A 26496-nucleotide genomic window follows, 5' to 3' on the forward strand; every position below is an offset into this window, starting at 1 on the left:
CCCAAAAGAGGATGGTTCCTACAATAATTGTTCTCGGCAATTAAGTAAATGTCAGTTATAGTTTTAACTTTTAACTGTTAATTTGTAGGAAAAGGGCTTGAAACGTAAGTTGCATTATTTATTGATCACTATTATAAATTAAAAACATATATTTCAAGGTGTGTTTTCTGTTAAGGCTTTTAAAATTATTCAGAGAGTATTTATTTAGCTACGCCTTTTGTTTTGCTTCAGGGCAGACTTCCTGTTGCAAACCTTGTGGAGGTCACACAATTTAAGCTGCTTCCTGTTCTTTTACAGTATCATTCAAGATAAGTTTTGCGGCATTATAAACATTTGTGTGGAAGCATTGCATGACGTCCTGTCGGAGGACCCAGACACAGGAACTTATAAAGAGTAAGTAAGCAGTTCTCACTATGAATTAATTCCAAATTATAACAAAGTATTTTATCACATTCCATTAAGTGGTAATCGTGTGATTGAATGGAATGAAAAACAGGTTAAGGTATAGCCAATCCACAATACCAGTTTAATGCTTGGGTGTCATATTGAAAATCTGCCATTGTACCTGAGAATTTACGTAAACCTTTGTATAAAAAAAATCATTCAAAGTCCTTACTGCCTTGGGCCATTAATTGACAGGCCACAAAACGTATGATGAGTCTTCATGTACAGGTTGGTTTTCTGATCCAATTGCATTTCCCAATTTGTTGTAAGGGGACATTAAGTTTGTCAAGTTTATGTTTGAAAAGAGACATCCTAGTGATTTATTGTGTTCAGGTGAGTTTGGTTCTTACACAACTATAAGCCTATTTCACAGTTCTTATAATAAAGTCATGTATTTGCTAAAAGCCTGTTCATTATGTTGAACTTTGCAAAATATTATTCACCCATTTCAATCCATAATGAATTTTTTCTTCAAAGTGCCATTTCCAGTTTTGTACAGTGAGTGAAGATATTAGAATTATAGCCATATTTTAAGTTTTATTTTGAGACGTTTCTTCAAAGTTGTTCGCACTTTAATTCAGATCTGTGTAAATTTGTATGTGATGATATCAGGGTTTCATTGCCAGAATTTTGTTAAGAATGAAGTTGGACATTGAGATGTGGATGAACATCAAGCATTACTCCATTTCAGAAATGACATTTCCATTTTGCCCAAGTTTAATTTCCAATTGCACTATCAAAAATGTGTGCAAATCTCATGAAAATATTCATGAAGTAACTTTATTGATATTTTTGAGTTTCTCATTCCTGCAATTTTCTGTAACTAATATAAGTATAATTAGTGATTTTTTTTTAAATTAATTCATGGGATGTGGATACCATTAGCAAGATCACCATTTATTGCCCATCCCTAATTGCTCTTGAGAAGGTAGTGGTGAGCTGCCTTCTTGAACCGCTATGGTCCAATTGGTATAGGTATATCCCCAGTGCTATTAGGGAAAGAATTCCAGCATTTTGACCTAATAGTGGTGAATGAACAGCAATATATTTCTAAACCTGAATGGTACATGACTTGGAGGGTAACTTCCAGGCAGTATTGTTCCCATGTGTCTGGTGCCCTTGTCCCCCTAGGTGGTAGTGGTCATGGGTTTGGAAGATGGTGCCTGAGGAGCCTTGGTGAGTTCCTGCAGTGCAGTTTTTTAATGGTGCATACAAGTAGATCAGTGTATTAGTGGTAGAAGGAGTGAGTGTGGAAGGAGTGCCAGTCAAGTAGGCTATTTTGTCCTGTATGGTGTCAAACTTCTTGAGTGTTGGTAGAGCTGCACCCATCCAGGTAGGTGGACAGATTCCCATCACACTTCTGTGCCTGGTAAATGTGAACAGGCTTTAGGGAGTCAGGTGAGTTTGTTGTAATAGCATTCGTGGCTTCTGCTCTGCTGTTGTAGCCACAGTATGTATATGGTTAGTCCAGTTCCGTTTCTGGTCACTGGTAACCCCCAGGTGATGTTACTGGGGGATTCAATGATGGTAATGTCATTTAATTGGATGAACCTATAGTCAATTAAATTAAGTTCATGTCTTTATATTTTGGTCAATAATGATAATATGGCACAACCTAATTTACTTATGAACTGAAACAGCCTTGATAAAGATTTTTTCTTATTTTTATAATGTTTGTAATTAAATTGTTAAGAGAAAAGTCTTTTAATAATTATTTACTTTGAAGAAAATTTAAAGATGTTGAATTTGTCAAAATCTTAAAATCTTTAAAACATTTGATTTGCCAAACTTCATCTTGCTCATTCATTGTCTCTGACATGCTGTCTGTCGTTCCCTCTATTTCTCTATCTCTGATACTCCACTGCCATTCTCTACCCACTAAATATGACTCAGATGCCCATCTGCAATCCAGTTAGTGATTTGACCTAGAGGCAGATAGCAGGGTGTGATTGAAAGATGTTGAGACTGAGTTAAATGGTTCACAGCTTCCACTCACACATTGCTTGGGGAACAGCTTCATTTCATTTAATTGCAACTCAGTAGTGTCTACACTGGTTGCAAATCATTTTGAGTCTGTGAAAGGCAATATATAAATGCAAATTTTATTTTCTTAATTATTATTTTGCTGCAAGATGCTAACTGTTACTATCTATGTAATTTTACTCTCGAGTAGTCTTCAGATTATCCATTAATTCTAGGAGGTTTGGCAACCCCAGCTGGATTAATTACTTGAGTTTATTCTGCATCCGCAGGATGCAGTTAGCCCTTATGAAATGAATATGCCACGAATCCTGACACCTGGTTTATCCAATTAGCTTTATAAAGGGAATTTATTGTTTGAGGCTATATTGAAAGTGCTTAGTTTTTGCAGTTGCAAGTATGTTTTGCTCTATGTATCAGGTGGCTTTACTCAGTAGTCTGCTAGTTTTGTTTTTTTCCCCTCCTTTACTAATGCTTACATTCATAATTAATGGTTGCAGTTACCATATAAATTGCACCATTCAAAACAGAGGATGGGAATTCCCTTCGGAATTCTAATAACATGCGTGATTTAGTTTAGGAAGATGAGTTCTAGAGAGCACAGACCTACAGGTTGAGACAACTGAGATGTTTTATCCACATGTTTTAACACTGCCTTGGGACCTATCTGTGTACATGTCAGTTGAAATATATGCCATGTTTTTTCCAGGATGTTATACATGACACCATGGCCTTCATGATTCAAAATTGTTTGAATTTTTGGAGGGGAGATGGTGGTGCACTGGTATGTCACCTGGCTAGTAATCCAGAGACCTGGCATAATGCCCTGGAACCCGAGTTCAAATCCCACCATGGTAGCTGGTGAATGTAAATTGAAAGCCGAATGATGAAGCCATTGTCAATTGTTGCAATGTCCTTATAAAGGAAGGAAATCAGCTGTTACATAGTCTGGCAACTTTATAGTTCACATCTCAAGAATAAAAACAATTAATGCTCAGGAATTGACCACAAAAGCATCATTAAAATAGTCAGTGGCTTGCTTCCAGGAAGAGGTAGTTTATGGTGCATATGTATTTGAAGGGGAGAGAGAAATGTAGACCAGGGCTAACGTACATTAATTGCTGTAATGTAGGATGCCACTTGACAGTGCAGTGCCATCTCAGACAGGAAGTGCATGACAAAGACAGTAAATTGTTCATCTGCCACTGCCTCTGTTTAATAAAAAAAGTCATGATGTGGATATGCCGGCGTTGGACTGGGGTAAACACAGTAAGAAGTCTGACAACACCAGGTTTAAGTCCAACCGATTTATTTGATAGTAAACTCACAAGCTTTCAAGGTTTCCCTCTTCTTCAGGTGAATGGAGAGCTCTGGCCTCAGACAGAGCATATAAAGCACAGACAGTTTACAGATTACTGATTAGAATGCGAATCCTTACATCTAACCTGCTGTTCAAGTCCTAAAGTGGCCAACAATGTGAGTGGAAGGAGCACTGAGCACAGGTTAAAGAGATGTGTATTGTCTCCAGACAGTACAGAAATTGAGGTCTTGCAAACCCAGGCAAGTCACGGGGGTTACAGATAGTGCGACATGACCCAAGATCCCTGTTGAGACCGTCCTCATGTGTGCGGAACTTGGCTATCAGTCTCTGCTCAGCGACTCTACGCTGTTGTGTGTCATGAAGGCTGCCTTGGAGAATGCTTACACAAAGGTCAGAGGCTGAATGCCCATGACCACTGAAGTGTTCGCTAACAGGAGGGAAACAGTCTTACCTGGTGATTGTCGAGCGATGTTCATTCATCCGTTGTCGTAGCGTCTGTATGGTCTCCCCAACGTACCATGCTTCGGGACATCCTTTCTTGCAACGTATCAGGTAGACAACGTTGGCCGAGTTGCAGGAGTATTTACTGTGTACCTGGTGGATGGTATTCTCACATGTGATGATGGTATCCGTGTCGATGATCTGGCATGTCTTGCAGAGGTTGCTGTGGCAGGGTTGTGTGGTATTGTGGTCACTGTTCTCCTGAAGGCTGGGTAGTTTGCTGCGAACAATGGTCTGTTTGAGGTTGTGTGGTTGTCTGAAGGCAAGAAGTGGGGGTGTGGGGATGGCCCTGGCGAGATGTTCGTCTTCATTAATGATATGTTGAAGACTCCGGAGAAGATGTCGTAGCTTCTCCGCTCCGGGGAAGTACTGGACGACGAAGGGTACTCTGTCCACCATGTCCCGTGTTTGTCTTCTGAGGAGATCAGTGCGGTTTTTTGCTGCGGCGCATCGGAACTGTCGATCTGTGAGTCGAGCACCATATCCTGTTCTTATGAGGGCATCTTTCAGCGTCTGGAGGTGTCTGTCATGATCCTTCTCATCTGAGCAAATCCTGTGTATACGGAGTGATTGCCCATAGGGGATGGCTTCTTTAAGCTGGAGAAGTGGAGCATCGTGAGATTGTCTGTTTGGAGGGGCCATCGTCATACTGAACAGAACGGATTACTGTAAAGAAGTGTACCGACAACTAAACAATGAGGAACACTACAGACAGTTACCCACAGATCCGACCAAAGAACACACTCGTCAACTCAACAATCTGATCAAGACCTTTGATCCGGACCTTCAGAGCACCCTCCGTGCTCTCATTCCACGTACTCCCTGCATTGGAGATCTCTACTGCCTCCCAAAGATACACAAGGCAAACACACCTGGCCATCCCATCGTATCGGGCAATGGAACTCTGTGTGAGAACCTCTCCGGCTACGTCGAGGGCATCCTGAAACCCATTGTACAAAGAACCCCCAGCTTTTGTCGTGATACTACAGACTTCCTACAGAAATTCAGCACACATGGAGCAGTTGAACCAGGGACACTCCTCGTCACAATGGATGTCTCGGCGCTCTACACCAACACCCCCCACAACGCTGGCATTGCTGCGACTGCCTCAGTACTCAATGCTGACAACTGCCAGTTTCCAGATGCAATTTTACAACTCATCCGCTTTATCCTGGACCACAATGTCTTCACCTTCAACAACCAGTTTTTCACCCAGACACACGGAACAGCCATGGGGACCAAATTTGCACCTCAATATGCCAACATGTTCATGCACAGGTTCGAACAAGACTTCTTCACTGCACAGAATCTTCAACCGATGCTATGCACTAGATACATCGATGACATTTTCTTCCTTTGGCCTCATGGTGAACAATCACTGAACCAACTATATGATGATATCAACAAATTCCACCCCACCATCAGACTCACCATGGACTATTCCCCAGAATCAGTTGCATTCTTGGACACACGCATCTCCATCAAGGACGGTCACCTCAGCACCTCACTGTACCGCAAGCCCACAGACAATCTCACGATGCTCCACTTCTCCAGCTTCCACCCTAAACATATTAAAGAAGCCATCCCCTATGGACAAGCACTCCGTATACACAGGATTTGCTCAGATGAGGATTGTGACAGACACCTCCAGACGCTGAAAGATGCCCTCATAAGAACAGGATATGGTGCTCGACTCATAGATCGACAGTTCCGATGCGCCACAGCAAAAAACCGCACCGATCTCCTCAGAAGACAAACACGGGACACGGTGGACAGAGTACCCTTCGTCATCCAGTACTTCCCCAGAGCGGAGAAGCTACGACATCTTCTCCGGAATCTTCAACATATTGGTGAAGACGAACATCTCGCCAGGGCCATCCCCACACCCCCACTTCTTGCCTTCAGACAACCACACAACCTCAAACAGACCTTTGTTCGCAGCAAACTACCCAGCCTTCAGGAGAACAGTGACCACAATACCACACAACCCTGCCACAGCAACCTCTGCAAGACATGCCGGATCATCGACACGGATACCATCATCACATGTGAGAATACCATCCACCAGGTACACAGTAAATACTCCTGCAACTCGGCCAACGTTGTCTACCTGATACGTTGCAAGAAAGGATGTCCCGAAGCATGGTACGTTGGGGAGACCATGCAGACGCTACGACAACGGATGAACGAACATCGCTCGACAATCACCGGGCAAGACTGTTCCCATCCTGTTGGCGAGCATTTCAGTGGTCATGGGCATTCAGCCTCTGACCTTTGGTTAAGCATTCTCCAAGGCGGCCTTCACGACACACAACAGCGCAGAGACTGATAGCCAAGTTCCGCACACATGAGGACGGTCTCAACAGGGATCTTGGGTTCATGTTGCACATGTTGCAACTGTACAAAACTCTGGTGCAGCCGCACTTGGAGTATTGTGTGCAGTTCTGGTCCCCACATTATAGGAAGGATGTGGAGGCTTTGGAGAAGGTGCAGAGGAGGTTTACCAGAATGTTGCCTGGTATGGAGGGGAGGTCCTATGAGGAGAGACTGAGGGATTTGAGGTTGTTTTCGTTAGAAAGAAGGCAGCTACGAGGGGACCTTGTTGAAACATATAAGATGATTAGAGGTTTAGATAGGGTGGACAGTGATAGCCTTTTTCCTCGGATGGAGAAAACTAGCACGAGGGGGCATAGCTTTAAATTAAGGGGTGGTAGTTATAGGACGGATGTCAGGAGTAGGTTCTTTACCCAGAGGGTGGTGAGGGATTGGAATGCCCTGCCTGCTGCAGTTGTAAATGCGCCTAGTTTGGGGGCGTTTAAGAGATCCGTGGATAGGTCTATGGATGGTAAGGGTTTGGTTTAGGTTAGAGGGTCATTGTTTTCTAACTGGTCGGCGCAACATCATGGGCCGAAGGGCCTGTTCTGCGCTGTAATGTTCTATGTTCTATCTGTAACCCCCGTGACTTGCCTGGATTTGCAAGACCTCAATTTCTGTACTGTCTGGAGACAATACACATCTCTTTAACCTGTGCTCAGTGCTCCTTCCACTCACATTGTTGGCCACTTTAGGACTTGAACAACAGGTTAGGTGTAAGGATTCGCATTCTAATCAGTAATCTGTAAACTGTCTGTGCTTTATATGCTCTGTCTGAGGCCAGAACTCTCCATTCACCTGAAGAAGAGGGAAACCTCGAAAGCTTGTGAGTTTACTATCAAATAAATCGGTTGGACTTAAACCTGATGTTGTCAGACTTCTTACTAATAAAGTCCCAAAGTTTTATAAAATTAATTGTCAGGATGTGGGCATCCCTGGCCAGGACAGCATTCTTTGCCCATCCCTACTTGCCCTGCAAAGGTGGTAGTATATGTCCTGTTCCTGAACTTTTGTCATGTGTGTTGTAATGCTACTGCCATGATTATGTTAGGTAGGGGCCTCCAGGATTGTAGTGCTTTTGCCAGGCCACTTTATAGGCTGCAGTATAAGTCACATATAGGCCAAATTGTGAAAGGGCAACAGAGATCTTTTCCTCAAGAATATCAGTAAACTAGTTTGAATTTTACAAACAACTGACAACTTTATGGTCATTTTTACAAGCACCATCTTCTTAAAGCTGAATTAAAATTTTCACCTGCCAGGATGAGATTTGAAGTTGCATTCATGGATTATTAGTCCAGATTTTAGATTGTGAACTAAACATCTTAGGTAAAACAAGAGTATGAGCAATGGTTGCATGCCAGATTAGGCCTTCTCATTTGCATTCAGGTGGGAGAGACCTGGATGGCTGCTTTGACCTCACCCCTGATCTCCCTGTAGCACTTTGAACCTGTACTTTTATTAGCGAGTGGTCCTCAGCCCCAAATTACAGCTCCGACAATAGGATCACCAACTCTTTAAGTGCCCATGTATATTTGCAATATTATCATAAACAATTAGCTTCTTTTTGTACCGCCAATATCTCTTCCCCTTCAATTACAGAATGCAGCCCTTTAGGAGCTGCTGTCTCAAGAATTTCAGCCCTGCTTCGCTGCCCACTATCCCCAAGGATAATCTTTTCATGCAAGGCCATTCAAATTAAGTGGAAGCAATCCAATGGCATAATTTACAGTGGCTTTCTCTCTGCATTGCCAGTGCAGGCTATGTCATGGGGCACCTCAGTTCTATTTTTCCAAAATTAGAATTTTGAAATACTTTTACAGTATTAAAAATTAGGCCTGATGCACTTTAATGCTTCTGACAGCACTTTAGTGCTTTGTAACTCTAAGTAAATAAAGCCAAATGTTACTTAGTGATAATTGGATTTCAATTTTAGTTTTTATACCTTCATTAAAGCCAAATAACATGAATTGTGTGCAGTGCCCTATTCATTTGTTTGGCATGAGTTCCATTGCTAACAAAAGCACAAGTATGAAAACTGTTCTCATTTAACCCAAAGATTATATGTTATGTTAAAGTATAGTAATTTAGAAGTGAGGTTAGTACCATGTATCCATTATTTTCCACTTGTTTTATAAAATTGGTGTAGTGAAAATTTATATTCTGCACTAAATATAATGGAAATACGAATGCTGCATCACATTGGCCAAACAGTTCAAGGTTTTCAATTGCTGATATGTGTAAAATGAAAAGTGATTTATGATTATTGTCTAAATAAGATGTCACATTTATCACAGTAATATTGCATTCGTTTCTGTTTAATAGTAACTAGGTATAGTGCTAGATGTGCATCTAGAACTAGATGTACAAAGGATTATATTCTACAAGCAGGAGTGTCAAGCTATGTTATTGCTAGATGCTAATTCATGTTGCATCATTTTAAATTACAGTAAATCTAGAAAAAAGAGTGCAGTTTTGAAGTATTGTTGATTCTTCAAATTACTCCTGGGTAGTCACGTGATGTAAACGCGAGATATGGCTGCATTTTTGCAAGCCCTGGCAGAACTCCTGTTCTAACCCTTTTTTTATTTTTTTTTATTATTATCAATGGGGTGCAAGTGACATCCACCCCCGCCTAGACTGGCTAACTCTAAGGGTCAGGGACAAGAGGGGGCTGCTGGGAGGAGGAAGAGGGGTGAGGAGCGGAGGCCTCAGCCTCTTAATCTGCATAACAGGTTTGAGGTTCTTGCTTCCAGGCTGGACGAGAACGAGGCAGATGAGGTTGGTGAGCAAACTGCACACGGTACAGTGCTGCAGCAGGACATAGGCAAAGAGAAGGGGAAAAGGAACGTAGTAGTGATTGGGGATAGTGGGGTGAAGGGTATTGACACTGTCCTTTGTCACAATGACAAAGTGCACAGAAGGGTGTGTTGTCTGCCTGGTGCTCGGGTACAGGATGTCGCAGCTGGGCTGCAGAGGAACCTGGAGTGGGAGGGTGAGAATCCGGTCGTTGTGGTACATGTGGGTGCCGGCGACGTAAGCAAAATGCAGACTGAGGATCTGGGGAGGGAGTATGAAAAGCTGGGAATGGAATTAAAAAGTAGAACCGACAAGGTGGTTATCTCTGGGCTACTGCCTGAACCGAGTGCAGACGGGCGTAGGGTTGACAGGATTAAGGAAGTGAATGGGTGGCTCAGGGATTGGTGTGGGAGGAATGGGTTTGAATTTATGGGGCATTGGCACCAGTATTGGGGTAGGTGGGACCTGTTCGGGCGGGATGGGGTTGGTCTGAACCGTGCTGGGACCAGAGTGCTGGCGAATCGAGTAAAGAGGACTGTAGACGGGGCTTTAAACTAATTAGAGGGGGGGAGGGTGCGAGCGTAGGTGATGTTACGAGGTCTAAAGTTAAGGAGAGGGTACAGGTAAGGGAAGAGGCCGAGGATGTCCCAATAATAGAGGGAGTAGGGGGCGTGAGTATAGTTGGTGGCGTTACGGCAAATAGGGTACAGGTGAAGGCTGGGATGAAAGCGCTTTATCTGAATGCACGAAGCATTCGGAATAAAGTGGATGAGCTGGTGGCGCAGATCGACACAAATGGATACGATCTGGTGGCCATTACAGAGACGTGGCTGCAGGGTGACAGGGACTGGAAGCTGAATGTACAAGGCTATCAAGTGTTTAGGAAGGATAGGCAGGAGGGAAAGCGGGGGGGCGTAGCTCTGCTGATTAAGGATAGCATCACGGTGGTAGCAAGGGATGATATTGGAGCCAAGGAGCAGAGGGTGGAATCGTTGTGGGTGGAGATTAGGAACAGCAAAGGGAGGAAGACGCTGGTGGGTGTCGTCTATAGGCCCCCGAATAATGATCTGGAGGTGGGGCGGGCTGTTAACGCGCAAATAAGTGCGGCGTGCAGGAATGGGACGGCCGTAGTTATGGGGGATTTCAATCTGCATATTGATTGGTCGACCCATGTTGGACGCGGGGGGCTCGAGGATGAGTTCTTGGAATGCTGCCGGGATAGTTTCCTCGAACAGTGTGTGTTGGAGCCGACGAGGGAGCGAGCTATCTTGGATCTGGTGCTATGAAATGAGGCGGGTAGAATTAGGGACCTTGTGGTGAAGGATCCTCTTGGGGAGAGTGATCATTGTATGGTGGAGTTTCTGGTGCAGATGGAGGAGGAGAAAGTGGGTTCCCGGACACGCGTCCTTTGTTTGAATAGAGGGGAGTACGGTAGGATGAGAGAAGAATTGGCGAATGTGGACTGGGGAGCGCGTTGGAGGGAGGGTCTGTTGAGGAGCAGTGGAGGATCTTTAAGGAGATCTTTCTTGGTGCTCAGCAGAAATTTATTCCGATGGTCAAAAAGGATAGTAGGAGGAGAGGTAATAAGCTGTGGATAACGAAGGAGGTGAAGGAAAGTGTTAAACTAAAAGCGGAGGAATTTAGAGTAGCTAAGAGTAGTGGGCGAGAAGAGGATTGGGAGAGGTTTAAATGTCAACAAAGATTGACAAAGAAGTTGATAAAGAAGGGTAGGAGAAACTATGAAGCTGGGCTAGCGCTTAATATAAAAAAGGATAGCAAGAGTTTTTATAAATATATAAAAAGGAAGAGGCTGGCTAGGGTGAACGTTGGTCCTTTAGAGGATGAGAAAGGGGACCTAGTGGTAGGGGATGGGGATATGGCTAAGGTATTGAATAACTTTTTTGTTTCTGTCTTCATGGAGGAGGACGTGAATAATTTGCCGGGTGTTAGCGATGGAAAGGTGGTAGGACTGGAGGGTCTTAATGACATTACTGTTACTAGAGAGGCGGTGCTCGACAGACTGGAGGGGACTGATTGTGGACAAGTCGCCAGGACCGGATGGAATGCATCCGAGGGTTCTGAAAGAAATGGCGGAGGTGATAGTGGATGCCTTGGTGGTTATTTTCCAGACGTCGCTGGATTCCGGGGAAGTGCCGGATGATTGGAAAACGGCTAATGTTACGCCGTTGTTTAAGAAGGGTGCCAGGCAAAAGGCGGGGAATTATAGGCCGGTTAGTTTAACGTCTGTGGTAGGTAAAATGTTAGAATCTGTCATTAAGGAGGAAATTGCGAGGCATCTTGAAGGGAATTGCTTGATAGAGCAGACGCAGCACGGTTTCATTAAAGGGAAGTCGTGTCTGACAAATTTACTGGAGTTCTATGAGGATGTGTCTAGGGCGGTGGATAGAGGAGAGCCAGTGGATGTGGTCTTTCTAGATTTTCAGAAGGCGTTTGACAAAGTACCTCACAAGAGGTTATTGCAGAAGGCCGAGGGACATGGAGTTGGGGGTAGGGTGTTAGCGTGGATAGAGGATTGGTTGTCAAATAGGAGGCAGAGAGTGGGGGTCAACGGGTGCTATTTGGATTGGCGGATGGTGACTAGTGGAGTGCCCCAGGGGTCAGTGCTGGGGCCTCAGCTTTTTACCATTTATATAGATGATCTGGAGGAGGGAACCGAGTGTAGGGTGTCGAAATTTGCTGATGACAGCAAGATTGGGGGAACGGCAAATTGTGCGGAGGGTGTGGAGAGTCTACAGAAGGATCTAGATAGGCTGGGCGAATGGGCCAGAAAATGGCAAATGGAATTTAATGTTGGCAAGTGTGAGGTGGTCCACTTTGGTAGGAAGAATAGTAGGAAGGACTATTACGGGGCGAAAAACTGCAGCAGGCGACGGTGCAGAGGGACCTCGGGGTCCTTGTGCATGAGTCGCAAAAACCCAGCTTGCAGGTGCAGCAGGTGGTCAGGAAGGCGAATGGGATGCTGGCCTTCATAGCGAGGGGGATTGAATATAAAAGTAGGGAGGTCTTGCTGCAGCTGTATAGGGCATTGGTGAGGCCGCAGCTGGAGTACTGTGTGCAGTTTTGGGCGCCGCACCTGCGCAAAGATATTTTGGCCTTGGAGGGAGTGCAGAGGAGGTTTACTAGGCTGATACCGGAGTTGAGGGGGTTGAACTATGAGGAGAGGCTGAATAAACTAGGCTTGTACTCGTGAGAGTTTAGAAGAATGAGGGGAGATCTCATTGAGACGTATAAGATGATGAATGGGATGGATAGGATAGAGGTGGAAAGACTCTTCCCTCTCAAAAAAGACAGTAGGACTAGGGGGAACAGCCTCAAGATAAAAGGGGGGCGGTTTAGAACGGAGTTGAGGAGGAACTTCTTCACTCAAAGGGTGGTGAATCTCTGGAATTCTCTGCCCGTTGAAGTGGTGGAGGCTGCCTCGCTAAATATTTTTAAGACGCGGGTTGATGGGTTTTTGATAAGAGAGGGGATTAAGGGTTATGGGGAGAGGGCGGGAAAGTGGAACTGAGCAGCGACAGATCAGCCATGATCTTATTGAATGGCGGGGCAGGCTCGAAGGGCTAGATGGCCTACTCCTGCTCCTATTTCTTATGTTCTTATGTTCTTATCCTGATGCACAACCCAATAATTATCTGATCCTGATGTGTATAATCTGTGTAATGATCCTGGAAGATCCTTGTTAAATTTGGTAAAGGGAAGCTGAATTAAGTCTAGAAAATCCTTGTTTGATCGAGGTGCTTGGAGATGGCAGACGTGGGACTCAGTTTGTAGTGGCGATTTTGCTGGTGAGCGGGCCAATGCTTCAGTGTTACTGTGGACATTGGCCACCAGAGATTTTTGGTTCTCATGTTAATGCACTGCGAGGTGTCCTAAAAAGAATAGATGAAGCAGAGAAGGGAATCCTGCCAGTCGAGATGGCATTTTCCTCAATGAAGGCCCACCTCCGGTTCTTGGAAACCCTACTGCTTGATGCAACATACATCCTGGCTAGCTTGGAGAGATGGGGCCGAAGAAGAGGTATCCACGTGCCCAGTCTCTTGCGGGGTGCTAGGGGTCAATTCTCAGCTGAATTTGAGAATTGGCTGCCATGCTTTCACAATCTTGCTTTGAGGACTAGGCACCTGGAGCTCAATGAAGCACAGTGTATCCAGTCTTCGAGGTTTGGGGTCAGCCGAAGTCTCCGACCACTGGTCTTACACTGTGTTATCCTTGGTGTTCATCGAGAAGGGTTGGAGATGGCTGGACATATTAGGTCCTTGACCTATTTTTCTTTGCTGGGACTTTGGTATGACAACATGGTGGAGGTGCAGAGGTGCCTTTGGTGAAACTCTGGGTGGATCCTGGATGTTACTCAACGATTCTATCATGGCTCTTGCCTTTTCCAGCTCCGTGGATGGTTATATTATCCTGCAGTTCATCATTCATCTTGAACTTTGTTCCCTTGAGATTGTAATCCCTATTTTAGAACATAGAACATTACAGCGCAGTACAGGCCCTTCGGCCCTCGATGTTGCGCCAACCAGTGGAACCAATCTAATGACCCTCGAACCTAAACTATTCCAATGTTATCCATATGTCTATCCACTGACCATTTGAACGCCCTTAAAGTTGGCGAGTCCACAACTGCTGCAGGCAGGGCATTCCACGCCCTTACTACCCTCTGAGTAAAGAACCTACCTCTGACATCCGTCCTATAATTACCACCCCTTAATTTAAAGCTATGTCCCCTTGTATTAGCCATCACCATCCGAGGAAAAAGGCTCTCACTGTCCACCCTATCCAATCCTCTGATCATCTTGTATGTCTCAATTAGGTCACCTCGTAACCTTCTTCTCTCTAATGAAAATAACCTCAAGTCTCCTCAGCCTTTCCTCATAAGACCTTCCCACCATACCAGGCAACATCCTGGTAAACCTTCTCTGCACCCTTTCCAATGCCTCCACATCTTTCTTATAATGCGGCGACCAGAACTGTACGCAATACTCGAAGTGCGGCCGCACTAGAGTTTTGTACAGTTGCAACATGACCTCACGGGTCCGAAATTCAATCCCTCTACCAATAAAAGCTAACACACCGTACGCCTTCTTAACAACCTTATCAACCTGGGTGCCAACTTTCAGGGAGCTATGCACATGTACCCCGAGATCTGTATGTTCGTCAACACTACTAAGAGTCCTTCCATTAGCCCTATATTCTGTACTCCTGTTACTCTTACCAAAGTGAATCACCTCACTTTTGTGATTCTGTTTCGTATCCTGAAAAGGGTGTATGATATATGACCACAGGGATATTTGTTGCCTATTATCCGGTTATTTTTTAGTGAAAATCAAGGTGTCCATTTTGTTTGTTTTGATGGTATTAATCCACCTGTGTACTCTGACAGTGGAATTAGGGAGGCCATAGTTTAATTGTTTGTTGGTCTCCTTTTTTCCATTGGGGAATATGCTGAGTTGGTTGTATGACATGAGGATTGTGTTTAAAGTTTGAAGTTTATTTATTAGTATCACAACTAGACTTACATTAACACTGCAATGAAGTTACTGTGAAAATCCCCTGGTCGCCAAACTCCGGCACCTGTTGGGGTGCACTGAGGGAAAATTTAGCGTGGCCAATGCACCTAAACAGCATGTCTTTCAGATTGTGGGAGGAAACTGAAGCACCCGGAGGAAACTCATGCAGATATGAGGAGAACATGCAGAGTCTGCACAGGCAGTGACCCAAGGCGAGAATCAAATCTGGGTCCCTGGTGCTGTGAGATGTGCTATTTGTTTGTTTTTTTCCTTTTATGTGCTGTACTCCTTACTTTTACACTGAGGGAATGCAACTTTTAATAACCTTCACTTTATTCTTGCGAACAGAGCCACAGCAGGGTGGTGACTGGGTGGTTTGGTTTAGTGATGGTTGGTATAGCTTTATAAGTCCTAATTGTGGATGAGAAAATCCCCTGTTAGAACTATTGGGGTTGCCTTTTTTTAAATATTTTGAATTAAATATCTTGGGATTAGGGAATCCTTCCTTGCTTCCTGAGAAAGTACAGACAGAACATGTATCCTGGAAAAGACTAGACCTTTTTGTTTGTGAGCATCTCTGGTGTTGCTGGAGTGGGGGGATTATTTTCCGGTGCACACTTGGGTGTAGTTGACATATTCTTGGGATGTCTCGCCTTAGTAGATTGATCTTTGATTTTGGTTTGGCTGTGTGGGTAATGGCAATGGTTATTTGATTTCTTGGCTGATAGAATGTACAATGGACATATTATCTGTTTATTAGGATTTTTTTGAAGAGAGGAAATGGGTAGAATCACAATGAAAGTGAGGCATAAATGGCACTTTTGGGGCACCAAGAAAAAGGGGCAGTTTGCTTTGCTTAATATATAGGAGTGATATGACTATTCTTGGTTTGTTGGCCCTTATTTTAGGGTGTCATTAAGCAGGTTAGGGATTTTTACAGTAACTTCATTGCAGTGTTAAATCTAAGTCTACTTATGACACTAATCAATAAACTTAAACTAGTAGTTATGTTTATCTGGGTAGATGATATAGTGGAGGAGGGAGTAGGTTGCCCTCCCCCTTTTGGGAGCTTCTGGACTGCGCTCTCTTGAAACTGTGGGCCTGAGTGCAAGTGTGGAGGCTTCGGTTCAGCACTATTGGGAACATAGAACATAGAACGTTACAGCGCAGAACAGGCCCTTCGGTCCACGATGTTGCGCCAACCAGTTAAAAAACAATGACCCACTAACCTAAACCAATCCCTTTTCGTCCATAAACCTATCCACGGATCTCTTAAACGCCCCCAAACTAGGCGCATTTACAACTGCAGCAGGCAGGGCATTCCAATCCCAATTGGAGTCTTTCTCATGTAGTGATGTGGTTTATATGGAAACTTCTGACCTATCCATTTTCTAATCTGAGCTCTGGTGGTGTGGGATGATTTTGCTGGGAGGTGGAGGGTCATATCTCTCCGCAAGATACTCTGATACTCTATTGATGGGTGTCTTGCCAACTCCATTTCTCCTTGTTATAGGAGTTCCTTGGTGGAAAATGATTACAATAGTGCTGGGGAGCCTGATCGTGTGTCTGATATGGCCGGAGAGAAAGGACATTTGTAATATTGTGAGCCTATGCGAGGTGTACAAATCATTGGATTGCTGGTTCCTGTACATGAGAGCATACATTGATAGGTCACATCCTGTATCAATGGTGGTATCGTGAGATCCTCCTCTCTCCCCCCCACCCCCGCCCCCGCCAATGAGATTACCCGTGCCACCACCACCTTTGGAGATCCTGGGATGCTGAGTTAGACCCTCGTTGTATATTGCCCCACAGGGGATCCTGTATATTCTGTAATTCTGACTTTGTTATTCTGTGGAGGAAGGTACGCATAATGGGGCCATGTGCTCATGATTGTATCCTGAGATCCCATTGTCTTCTTTGGATCCTTTCTTATCTGTACAGGAGGAGGTGCCGACTGCAATGGTTGCAATAATTAATAATTGGGATCATTTGTAAGAATATTTGCTGGTCTTTTCTGTATGTTTATGTGGAATAATAGTCACTACTGTATTAGATTTTGAGGATGTTGCATTTTGTGAAAAATATAAAATGAAAGTTTCTAATAAAATGTTCTTTTAAAAAACTTACTCCAAAATTTAGGGTGGCAGGGTGGCACAGTGGTTAGCATGGCTGCCTCACACCACCAGGGACCTGGGTTTGATTCCTTGTTTGGGTCGCAGTCTGTGTGGAGTTTGTATGTTTTCCCCATGTTTCCTCTGGGTGCTCTGGCTTCCTCCCACAGTCCACAGACATGCTGGTTATGTGCATTAGCCCTCAGTGTACCCGAACAGGCATCGAAGTGTGGCGGCTAGGGGATTTTTGCAGTAACTTCATTGCAATGTAATGTAATCCTTCCTGTGACTAATAATAAATAAACTTTAAAACCTTAAACATGACAAATTCAGAGCAATTTAAACCCTTACTCTAGTAATTTTGATAATCATCTAAATTTTTCACGTGTTCACTTTCCTTCACTGTGGTCACTGTTTCATTGTCAGTGAATTCAAAACAGAATTACATTATTTTTATAATAATATACTTTTATAATTAAATATTTAATTCAGAAAGTGTGTTAATTGCATATTAATTGTGTTTGCTCATATGGAAATGGGTAGTAACTTGAGTATTCATTTGAGCCCCTTATAAATAGGCACAGACTCTGGTTGTTGGTTAGAAGGTGCATGCTTGTAATAAATAAATATAAAGATGTATAAATATTCTTGAATATAACGAAGTAGGACTGAAAGTATAAATTGATATCAATACATCTGCTATTCTTTAAGTTGGAATAGGCAGGTTAACTTGATTGATGGGGAGAATCTTGGAACAAACCTGGAGCAAGGTAGCTACTTAAGTGAATCTTATTTGCAAATAAATATATTTTGGATCAAGGGAAGTGAACGACAGTGATGACCTCATCATCTTTCTCCTCCTTCCTGTCCTTCTGAAATGTCAATACTCTTGAATATTTAGGTCCCACACTTGGCTACTTAACCATTGCAGAGGCTTGATTTTTGCTATCAAATTGTCCATTTTATTATGAATGCTTTATTATTATGCATTCAGATACTGAACCTTTAATATTTTTCTTTTACACCTTGACCTTAACTGCTGGGTTTTTATACTCTGTCCCTTCTTGTAACTCTCTGGTTATCATATCACTACCCTGCTCTATTGCCTCACCCCTTCTCTTAACTTAACAAATCTCCCTTCATCTGGTTCCCTCCCCTCAAACCTAGATATACACTTCATAAGGATATTTATTCAGCGCACCTTTGAACCATGAATCAAAATCCATTTCTCCCACACCAGTCTTTGAACCACATATTCATCTCTCTAATTTTATTTACCCGATGCAAATTCACTTGTGATTCAGATAGTAATCCAGAGATTATTATCCCTGTGGATCTGCTTTTTTAATCTGACTCCTAGTTGCTCATAATCCCTAATCAGAAGCTTCTCCATGCTCCTATTTATGTCATTGGTACTCATGTGAACTATACCATCTGGATCCGTGCTCTTCCCCACCCTCCTGGCACTGAGATATCCCGTGCAGCCCTGAGCAGATGTTCCAAACCCTGGCATTGGGCAGGCAAGTGGGTGGTCATCTTGATTTGTCACCCCCATTACTGTAATGCAAACATTTTTTTGACTCTTTACTTTTAGTTCTAATTCATCTTCCAAGGGCCTTAAAGCATGACACAGAGTGGAACAGGAAGCAAAGGAGTTCTCATAGGTTGCGCACTCTGAGAAAGGACCACCACACAATCCCTTTAAATCCTCACCAGCTCAGACACATACATAAGAACATAAGAACATAAGAAATAGGAGCAGGAGTAGGCCATCTAGCCCTTCGAGCCTGCCCCGCCATTCAATAAGATCATGGCTGATCTGTCGTGGCTCAGTTCCACTTTCCCGCCCTCTCCCCATAACCCTTAATCCCTTCTCTTATCAAAAACCCATCAACCCGCTTCTTAAAAATATTTAGCGAGGCAGCCTCCACCACTTCAACGGGCAGAGAATTCCAGAGATTCACCACCCTTTGAGTGAAGAAGTTCCTCCTCAACTCCGTTCTAAACCGCCTCCCCTTTATCTTGAGGCTGTGCCCCCTAGTCCTACTGTCTTTTTTGAGCGGGAAGAGTCTCTCCACCTCTATCCTATCCATCCCATTCATCATCTTATACGTCTCAATGAGATCTCCCCTCATTCTTCTAAACTCTAACGAGTACAAGCCTAGTTTATTCAGCCTCTCCTCATACCTCAATCCCCTCAACTCCGGTATCAGCCTAGTAAACCTCCTCTGCACTCCCTCCAGGGCCAAAATATCCTTGCGCAGGTGCGGCGCCCAAAACTGCACACAGTACTCCAGCTGCGGCCTCACCAATGCCCTATACAGCTGCAGCAAGACCTCCCTACTTTTATATTCAATCCCCCTCGCTATGAAGGCCAGCATCCCATTCGCCTTCCTGACCACCTGCTGCACCTGCAAGCTGGGTTTTTGCGATTCATGCACAAGGACCCCGAAGTCCCTCTGCACCGTCGCCTGCTGCAGTTTTTCGCCACGTAAGTAATAGTCCTTCCTACCATTCTTCCTACCAAAGTGGACCACCTCACACTTGCCAACATTAAATTCCATTTGCCATTTCCTGGCCCATTCGCCCAGCCTATCTAGATCCTTCTGCAGACTCTCCACACCCTCCGCACAATTTGCCGTTCCCCCAATCTTGGTGTCATCAGCAAATTTCGACACCCTACACTCGGTTCCCTCCTCCAGATCATCTATATAAATGGTAAATAGCTGAGGCCCCAGCACCGACCCCTGGGGCACCCCACTAGTCACCATCCGCCAATCCGAATAGCACCCATTGACCCCCACTCTCTGCCTCCTATTTGACAACCAATCCTCTATCCACGCTAACACCCTACCCCCAACTCCATGTCCCCTGACCTTCTGCAATAACCTCTTGTGAGGTACCTTGTCAAACGCCTTCTGAAAATCCAGAAAGACCACATCCACCGGCTCTCCTCTATCCACTGCCCTAGACACATCCTCATAGAACTCCAGTAAATTTGTCAGACACGACTTCCCTTTAATGAAACCGTGTTGCGTCCGCCCTATCAAGCAATTCCCTTCAAGATGCCTCGCAATTTCCTGCTTAATGATGGATTCTAACATTTTACCTACCACAGACGTTAAACTAACCGGCCTATAATTCCCCGCCTTTTGCCTGGCACCCTTCTTAAACAACGGCGTAACATTAGCCGTTTTCCAATCTTCCGGCACTTCCCCGGAATCCAGCGACGTCTGGAAAATAACCACCAAGGCATCCACTATCACCTCCGCCATTTCTTTCAGAACCCTCGGATGCATTCCATCCGGTCCTGGGGACTTGTCCACAATCAGCCCCTCCAGTCTGTCGAGCACCACCTCTCTAGTAACAGTAATGTCATTAAGACCCTCCATTCCTACCACCTTTCCATCGCTAACACCCGGCAAATTATTCACGTCCTCCTCCGTGAAGACAGAAACAAAAAAGTTATTCAAGACCTTCGCCATATCCCCATCCCCTACCACTAGCTCCCCTTTCTCATCCTCTAAAGGACCAACGTTCACCCTAGCCAGCCTCTTCCTTTTTATATATTTATAAAAACTCTTGCTATCCTTTTTTATATTAAGTGCTAGCCCAGCCTCATAGCTTCTCCTACCCTCCTTTATCAACTTCTTTGTCAATCTTTGTTGACATTTAAACCTTTCCCAATCCTCTTCTCGCCCACTGCTCTTAGCTACTCTAAATTCCTCCGCTTTTAATTTAACACTTTCCTTCACCTCCTTCGTTATCCACGGCTTATTACCTCTCTTCCTACTGTCCTTTTTAACCATCGGAATAAATTTCTGCTGAGCACCAAGAAAGATCTCCTTAAAGATCCTCCACTGCTCCTCAGCAGACCTACCTTCCAACACATTCCCCCAGTCCACATTCGCCAATTCTTCTCTCATCCTACCATACTCCCCTCTATTCAAACAAAGGACGCGCGTCCGGGAACCCACTTTCTCCTCCTCCATCTGCACCAGAAACTCCACCATACAATGATCACTCTCTCCAAGAGGATCCTTCACCGCAAGGTCCCTAATTCTACCCGCCTCATTACATAGCACCAGATCCAAGATAGCTTGCTCCCTCGTCGGCTCCAACACACACTGTTCAAGGAAATTATCCCGGCAGCATTCCAAGAACTCCTCCTCGAGCCCACCTCGTCCAACATGGGTCGACCAATCAATATGCAGATTGAAATCTCCCATAACTACTGCCGTCCCATTCCTGCACGCCGCACTTATTTGCGTGTTAACAGCCCGCCCCACCTCCAGATCATTATTCGGGGGCCTATAGACGACACCCACCAGCGTCTTCATATAGATCAGTGTTGATCCAGGAAGCTAGCTATGTTGTCACATGGTGAGTCAAACAATACTAGTGAGCAGGTTCAGAAAGAGACAATGGAGAGTTCCCATCAGAGGACACTGGACACTCTTCGGTGTGCTCAGTTGGATGCATATGCGGAGCCTTGGGGATCATCCATGAAGAGGACAATTCTGGAGCAGCAACAGAGAATGTGTGACGTTCTGTCAGCATTTCAAAGGAAACATGCCCTACAAGCCCGTGCCGCCCACTTTAACACTCAGTGAGTACCTTACTCAAGTCCTCCTTCTACCTACGACTTTTGTCCACATCTAGTGGACTCCACAATAAAGGGGTGCAAATTTAGGGAATTCTATGTGCGCCAGATTAAGGGAGATCCAATTTAGGGAGAATTTATTGACACCAATCAGCCTAGAAGCACGTTTTTGGGGTGTGGGAAGAAACCAGAGCACCTGGAGAAAACTCATGCAAGCATGGGAAGAATGTGCAAACTCCCATAGACATTGACCCAAGCCGGAGATCCGACCCGGGTCCCTGTAACTGCACAGCAAACAGTGATAGTCACTGAGCTGTCGTGTTGCCCGTCAATTGGTCCAGTTTAAGCATACACTAACGGATGTGAAGCACTAGGCAACTCTCGAAGCAACATCCAAGAGCAGCCCTCGCACAACCCACAGCGTGTATGCCCTTTGTTGGCCAACAAGGCGGACCGAATTGACTGTGGATGTAAAAAGGAGACATCAATAGACATACAACAGACTATACAGACATTAATGGAAGATCCCCAATAGCTCCAACTTAAGAGACAGGTGAGCCTTAAAATTTGTTGGACGACCGATAGGAATCTATTAATTCCCAGGAACGCCCTGAGGCTTTTGATCTTCAACTAGTACATTCTTTTGTATCCCTCCATCTCCAGTCTGCTCATGTGCCTATCTAGGTAAGTCTTAAACAACCCTAGCATGTCTGCCTCCACCACCCTACTTGGCAGTGCATTCCAGGCCTCCACAACCCGTTGTGCGAAAAAATCCCTCTAACATCTGAGTTATACCTTGCCCCTCTCACCTTGAGCTTGTGACCCCTCATGATTTTCGCATCCAACCTGGGAAAAAGCTTCCCACTGTTCACTCTACCTATACCCTTCGTAATCTTATACACCACTATTAGGTCTCCCCAATTCTCCGTCTTTCCAGGAAGAACAACCCCAATTTGCCCAATTTCCAGAGACATGGTCCAGTCTTGGAGAGAGAGACAGAAGGAATCTAACTCAAACATAATGTTACACTGAGGTCCACCTCCAAGGGAAGAGTTGCCACCTACATGTAAAATCAGCACCAAAAATGAAGTACATGCTTGCCCTGACCAGTGGGCACATGAGTGGGCACCATGACCAAAACACTTATGCATCCAATCCCACACCTCTTCTCCAACCCACCTACCAACCCCATTCAGTCAGAGCCACATGCTGCTCCCTGCTCCAGAGACCAAGTCTGCCAACCTCCCAACACCCCTGTAACAGCGCAGCTGGGGTACTCTGCATTATGCCTGAATGAGCCCATCACAGGCTTCTCTGGCAGACTGATGTAGTTGGTGGCAGGCATCTGGTATCATCAGGTTCCTTCTGCTCCTCATCTTCTATCTCCGAGAACACAGAGCAGTCATCCCTCCACCCTCGCAACTCCAATTCTTTCTGCAGCACTGTGGATCACCATCATTCTGGACACCCTTGCTGATACACACTGAAGAACACTCCCAGATCTGTCCAGGTGGCTAAATCACATCCTCAGGAACGCTATGCTTGCGCTATGAATAACAATGTGCTTCAGATATACCTTTCTTTTACATCAGTGCTAGAGCTCCTTAAATTTCTATCAGCCTTGTCCTTGGTGCTTTTGTCTCCACAAAGCTGGCTTGGGGGTGTGGAGATCTGTGGGAGATGTGACTGACATGGAATAGAAACTTAAATGTACATTGAAATCTTCGGTGGTCACATACCAGGTGAATATAGATGGAGTGGAATCCCTTCCAAATGAAAGAGACTCGAGGCACTTGGATTGCCACAAGTGTAAGTTAAGTTTTTTAAGTTTAAGTTTATTTATTAGTGTTACAAGTAGGCTTGCATTAACACTGCCAGTTACTATGAAAATCCCCTAATCGCCACATTCTGGCGCCTGTTCAGGTACACTGAGGGAGAATTTTAGCATGGCCAATGCAGCTAACCAGCACGTTGTTTCGGACTGTAGGAGGAAACTGGAGTTCCCTGAGGAAACACATACAGACGCGAGAAGAACATGCAACCTTCACATAGTCACCCAAGCCGGGAATTGAACAAGGGTCCCTGGCGCTGTGAGGCACCAACACTAATCACTGTGCCACCATGCTGCCAAGTGTCAAATGATTGCTTGTATTGTGGGAACCCAGCCTTTGCAACGAAAGCATGTGTTTTCTAGTTCTGACAGTCCCCATCAGTAGCAAAATGGATGCAAGTGTCAGCATCAGACCCACAGAACAAACTGGAGGGAAAGAAATTCAGCACAACCATCGCCAATGCATACCCACCTCATAAGTAGGCCAAGGCAGCTTCCTTTGTCAGCAACAGCCTGCCATGAAAGCTTGGCCTCCTGAGGCACTGATGCTTAGTTACGTTGCAAAAGCTGATCTTCTGCCTGTGGATCCTGTGTTGGGATATCATCTCCTTTGAACTGGATCACTGCATCATCCTCCCATGGAGTAGTATGTGGCTGAGGTACTGCTGCTGCTACTGGTGCTGCTTCTGGAACTGTTGTTCCTTCTCCTGTTCCTTATAAGCTACTCCCATGTGTAATGAAAGCTTGACAGCAGGGAAGAGCAAGATGAGTAAAACACAAAATAACTTCAGTGACTTCTAAATGTTTTAAATCTTCAAAGCAACTCCTGTGAGCACAAGCCTTTCAGCTAGGCAACAGCTGTGCCGTTTCAGCTTAAAAGACTTTTCAGTATGTGAATTTCACAGAACAGTGAATGCCTGCTATGCACTCACCTTGTTGACTCTGGTGAGTTGCACGCAGCTTGGAAAACCATTCACTGGCTGTTAAAACTAGAATCCTGAATAAAAGTCAGAATGAATTCCATCTGAGCACATTTAAATTCAAAACATGGCATCTCCTTAGGGGTTATCCTTGCAACTCTAAATCTCTCCCAATAAAAGCTGGAGGTGAGCGAGTTCATGCCAGGTTTTCACATATTAGCATTTTTTGAACCTAGTGGGTCAAAATTCTCTAAAATATTTTCCAAACAAAGCCAAGCAGATTTGTATTCTTCAGTTTCTGGCCTCACTTTCTTGGACTGACCTCAGAGGACTAATGAAACAAAATATATTATTAATGCATTTAATGGAGCACATGTCCCTGGCTACATCAACACAGATAAGTGGAAAGGGTCGAGCGCTTCAAGTTTCTAGGTGCGCAGATCACCCAACAACCTGTCCTGGTCCCTCCACACTGATGCTAGAGTTAAGAAAACCCACCAACACCTCTACTTTCTCAGGAGTGTAAGGAAATTTAACATGTCTGCTATGAGTCTCACCTATTTTTACAGATACACCATAGAAAGTATCCTTTCCAGATGTATCACAGCATGGCATGGTCCTGTTCTGACCAAGACGCAATAAACTATAAACAGTTGTGAACATAGCCCAGTCGATCAGGCAACCAGCCTCCCATCTGTTGATTCTGCCTATACTTCCCCTGCCTCATAAGCAGCCAGTATAATCAAGGACCCCATGCATTCCGGACATACTCTCTTCCACCTTCTTTCAACAGGAAAATGGTACAAAAGTCTGAGATCATGTACCAGCCAACATAAAAATAGCTTCTTCCCTGGTGCCATTAGACTCCTGAATGGATCTACCTTGTATTAAATTGATGCACCTTCTTTTCTTCTCCCCTATGTACTCTATGAACAGTATGCTTTGTGTAGTGTGCAAAAAACAATACTTTTTTCATTGTGGTAGACATGTATTTGAAATGGCCTGAAGTTGCCATTATGAAGACACTATCCTCAGAGAGAGCAACAGAAACACTGGGTGAGATTTTTGGCAAGATTTGGTTACCATGAACAATTTGCTGGTAGCAATGGGCCACAGATTGTTGTCTAAACTAAGCCAATTCCTGATGACGTACAGGAATATAAAACCTAGTTATCTGGCATTACTCATGGTGAGACGTTGGGTGCACACTTTGTTTGATTTGTTGATGCTGCCTAAGACCAGAACTTGTTGAGAGGAATCAACAAAGTCAGATTTTGCGATATGAGAGCAGGGCTAAATGCTGTGTTTTTCAGAAAGGTCAAGAAGTATTGGCAACGAACTACACCACCAATGAGAAATGTACACCTACCATCATATTAGCACAGACAGAACCAGTTTCCTTCACTGTTCAAACCTGGGGGGGTGTGATGTAGTGTGAAGAAGAAAGCTGATCAACTTTTAGCAACTAGAACTAGTTTGCCAGAGACACTCAACTGAGAATCCGCAACAAACTGTGCCAAGTGAACACTTAGACAATCCTGAGAACTTGACAATGCCAAAGACAATTGTGGAAGACAGTAGCTCAATTGATGACGCTCCAAATTCTACATTTACTCTGGTTGAGACAACTACAGACATCCAAACTCAACCAAAACACCAGGGATTGCAGACAAGGTGAAAAAGCAGACTCCTGAGGTTAGCCAACAGGAATTGATGTCTTCTGAAATGTCTAACTTAGTGGCTGTTCTGTTTATCAATTGCTCATATTGGAAATTTTGATTGTTAACATTACATTATGTTTCAATGCAGGAACTTCTGAGGTAAAAGATAGTGTTATGTATTCATGAATGTTCCAAGTTGGAACAAGGTCAATTTAGGAGTCCGATCACATGATGTACTAATGATATTATCAGCTATTTGCATGGGCAATCAGGCAGTCTATCCTAATAGCCTGTGGGACAAACACCTTGCTTTTCTTTGTTTGTACCTTTGTGGTCTGCAAGCCTATCCTTTAAAAATAGCATAGTAGGAATGTCAAGGCATTGAAGAAATTAATGATATCAGGAATGATAATTTTCA

The 26496-nt window shown here is 44.4% G+C and overlaps 1 protein-coding gene across 3 annotated transcripts in view; it reads left to right on the plus strand.

Annotated features, from left to right (window-relative positions):
• The window catches only part of ipo11 (importin 11), a 593411-nt gene that overhangs the window by 466304 nt on the left and 100611 nt on the right, over positions 1–26496 (plus strand). For all 3 annotated transcript variants that reach the window (XM_080186460.1, XM_080186476.1, XM_080186468.1), the window contains one exon: positions 298–393. In XM_080186460.1, the coding sequence (XP_080042586.1) occupies positions 298–393 (96 nt within the window). The remainder of the gene's footprint in view (positions 1–297; positions 394–26496) is intronic.

This window comes from Carcharhinus amblyrhynchos, chromosome 1 (genome assembly GCF_965287045.1).
Source record: "Carcharhinus amblyrhynchos chromosome 1, sCarAmb.v2.hapA, whole genome shotgun sequence".
NCBI classification, from domain to species: domain Eukaryota; kingdom Metazoa; phylum Chordata; class Chondrichthyes; order Carcharhiniformes; family Carcharhinidae; genus Carcharhinus; species Carcharhinus amblyrhynchos.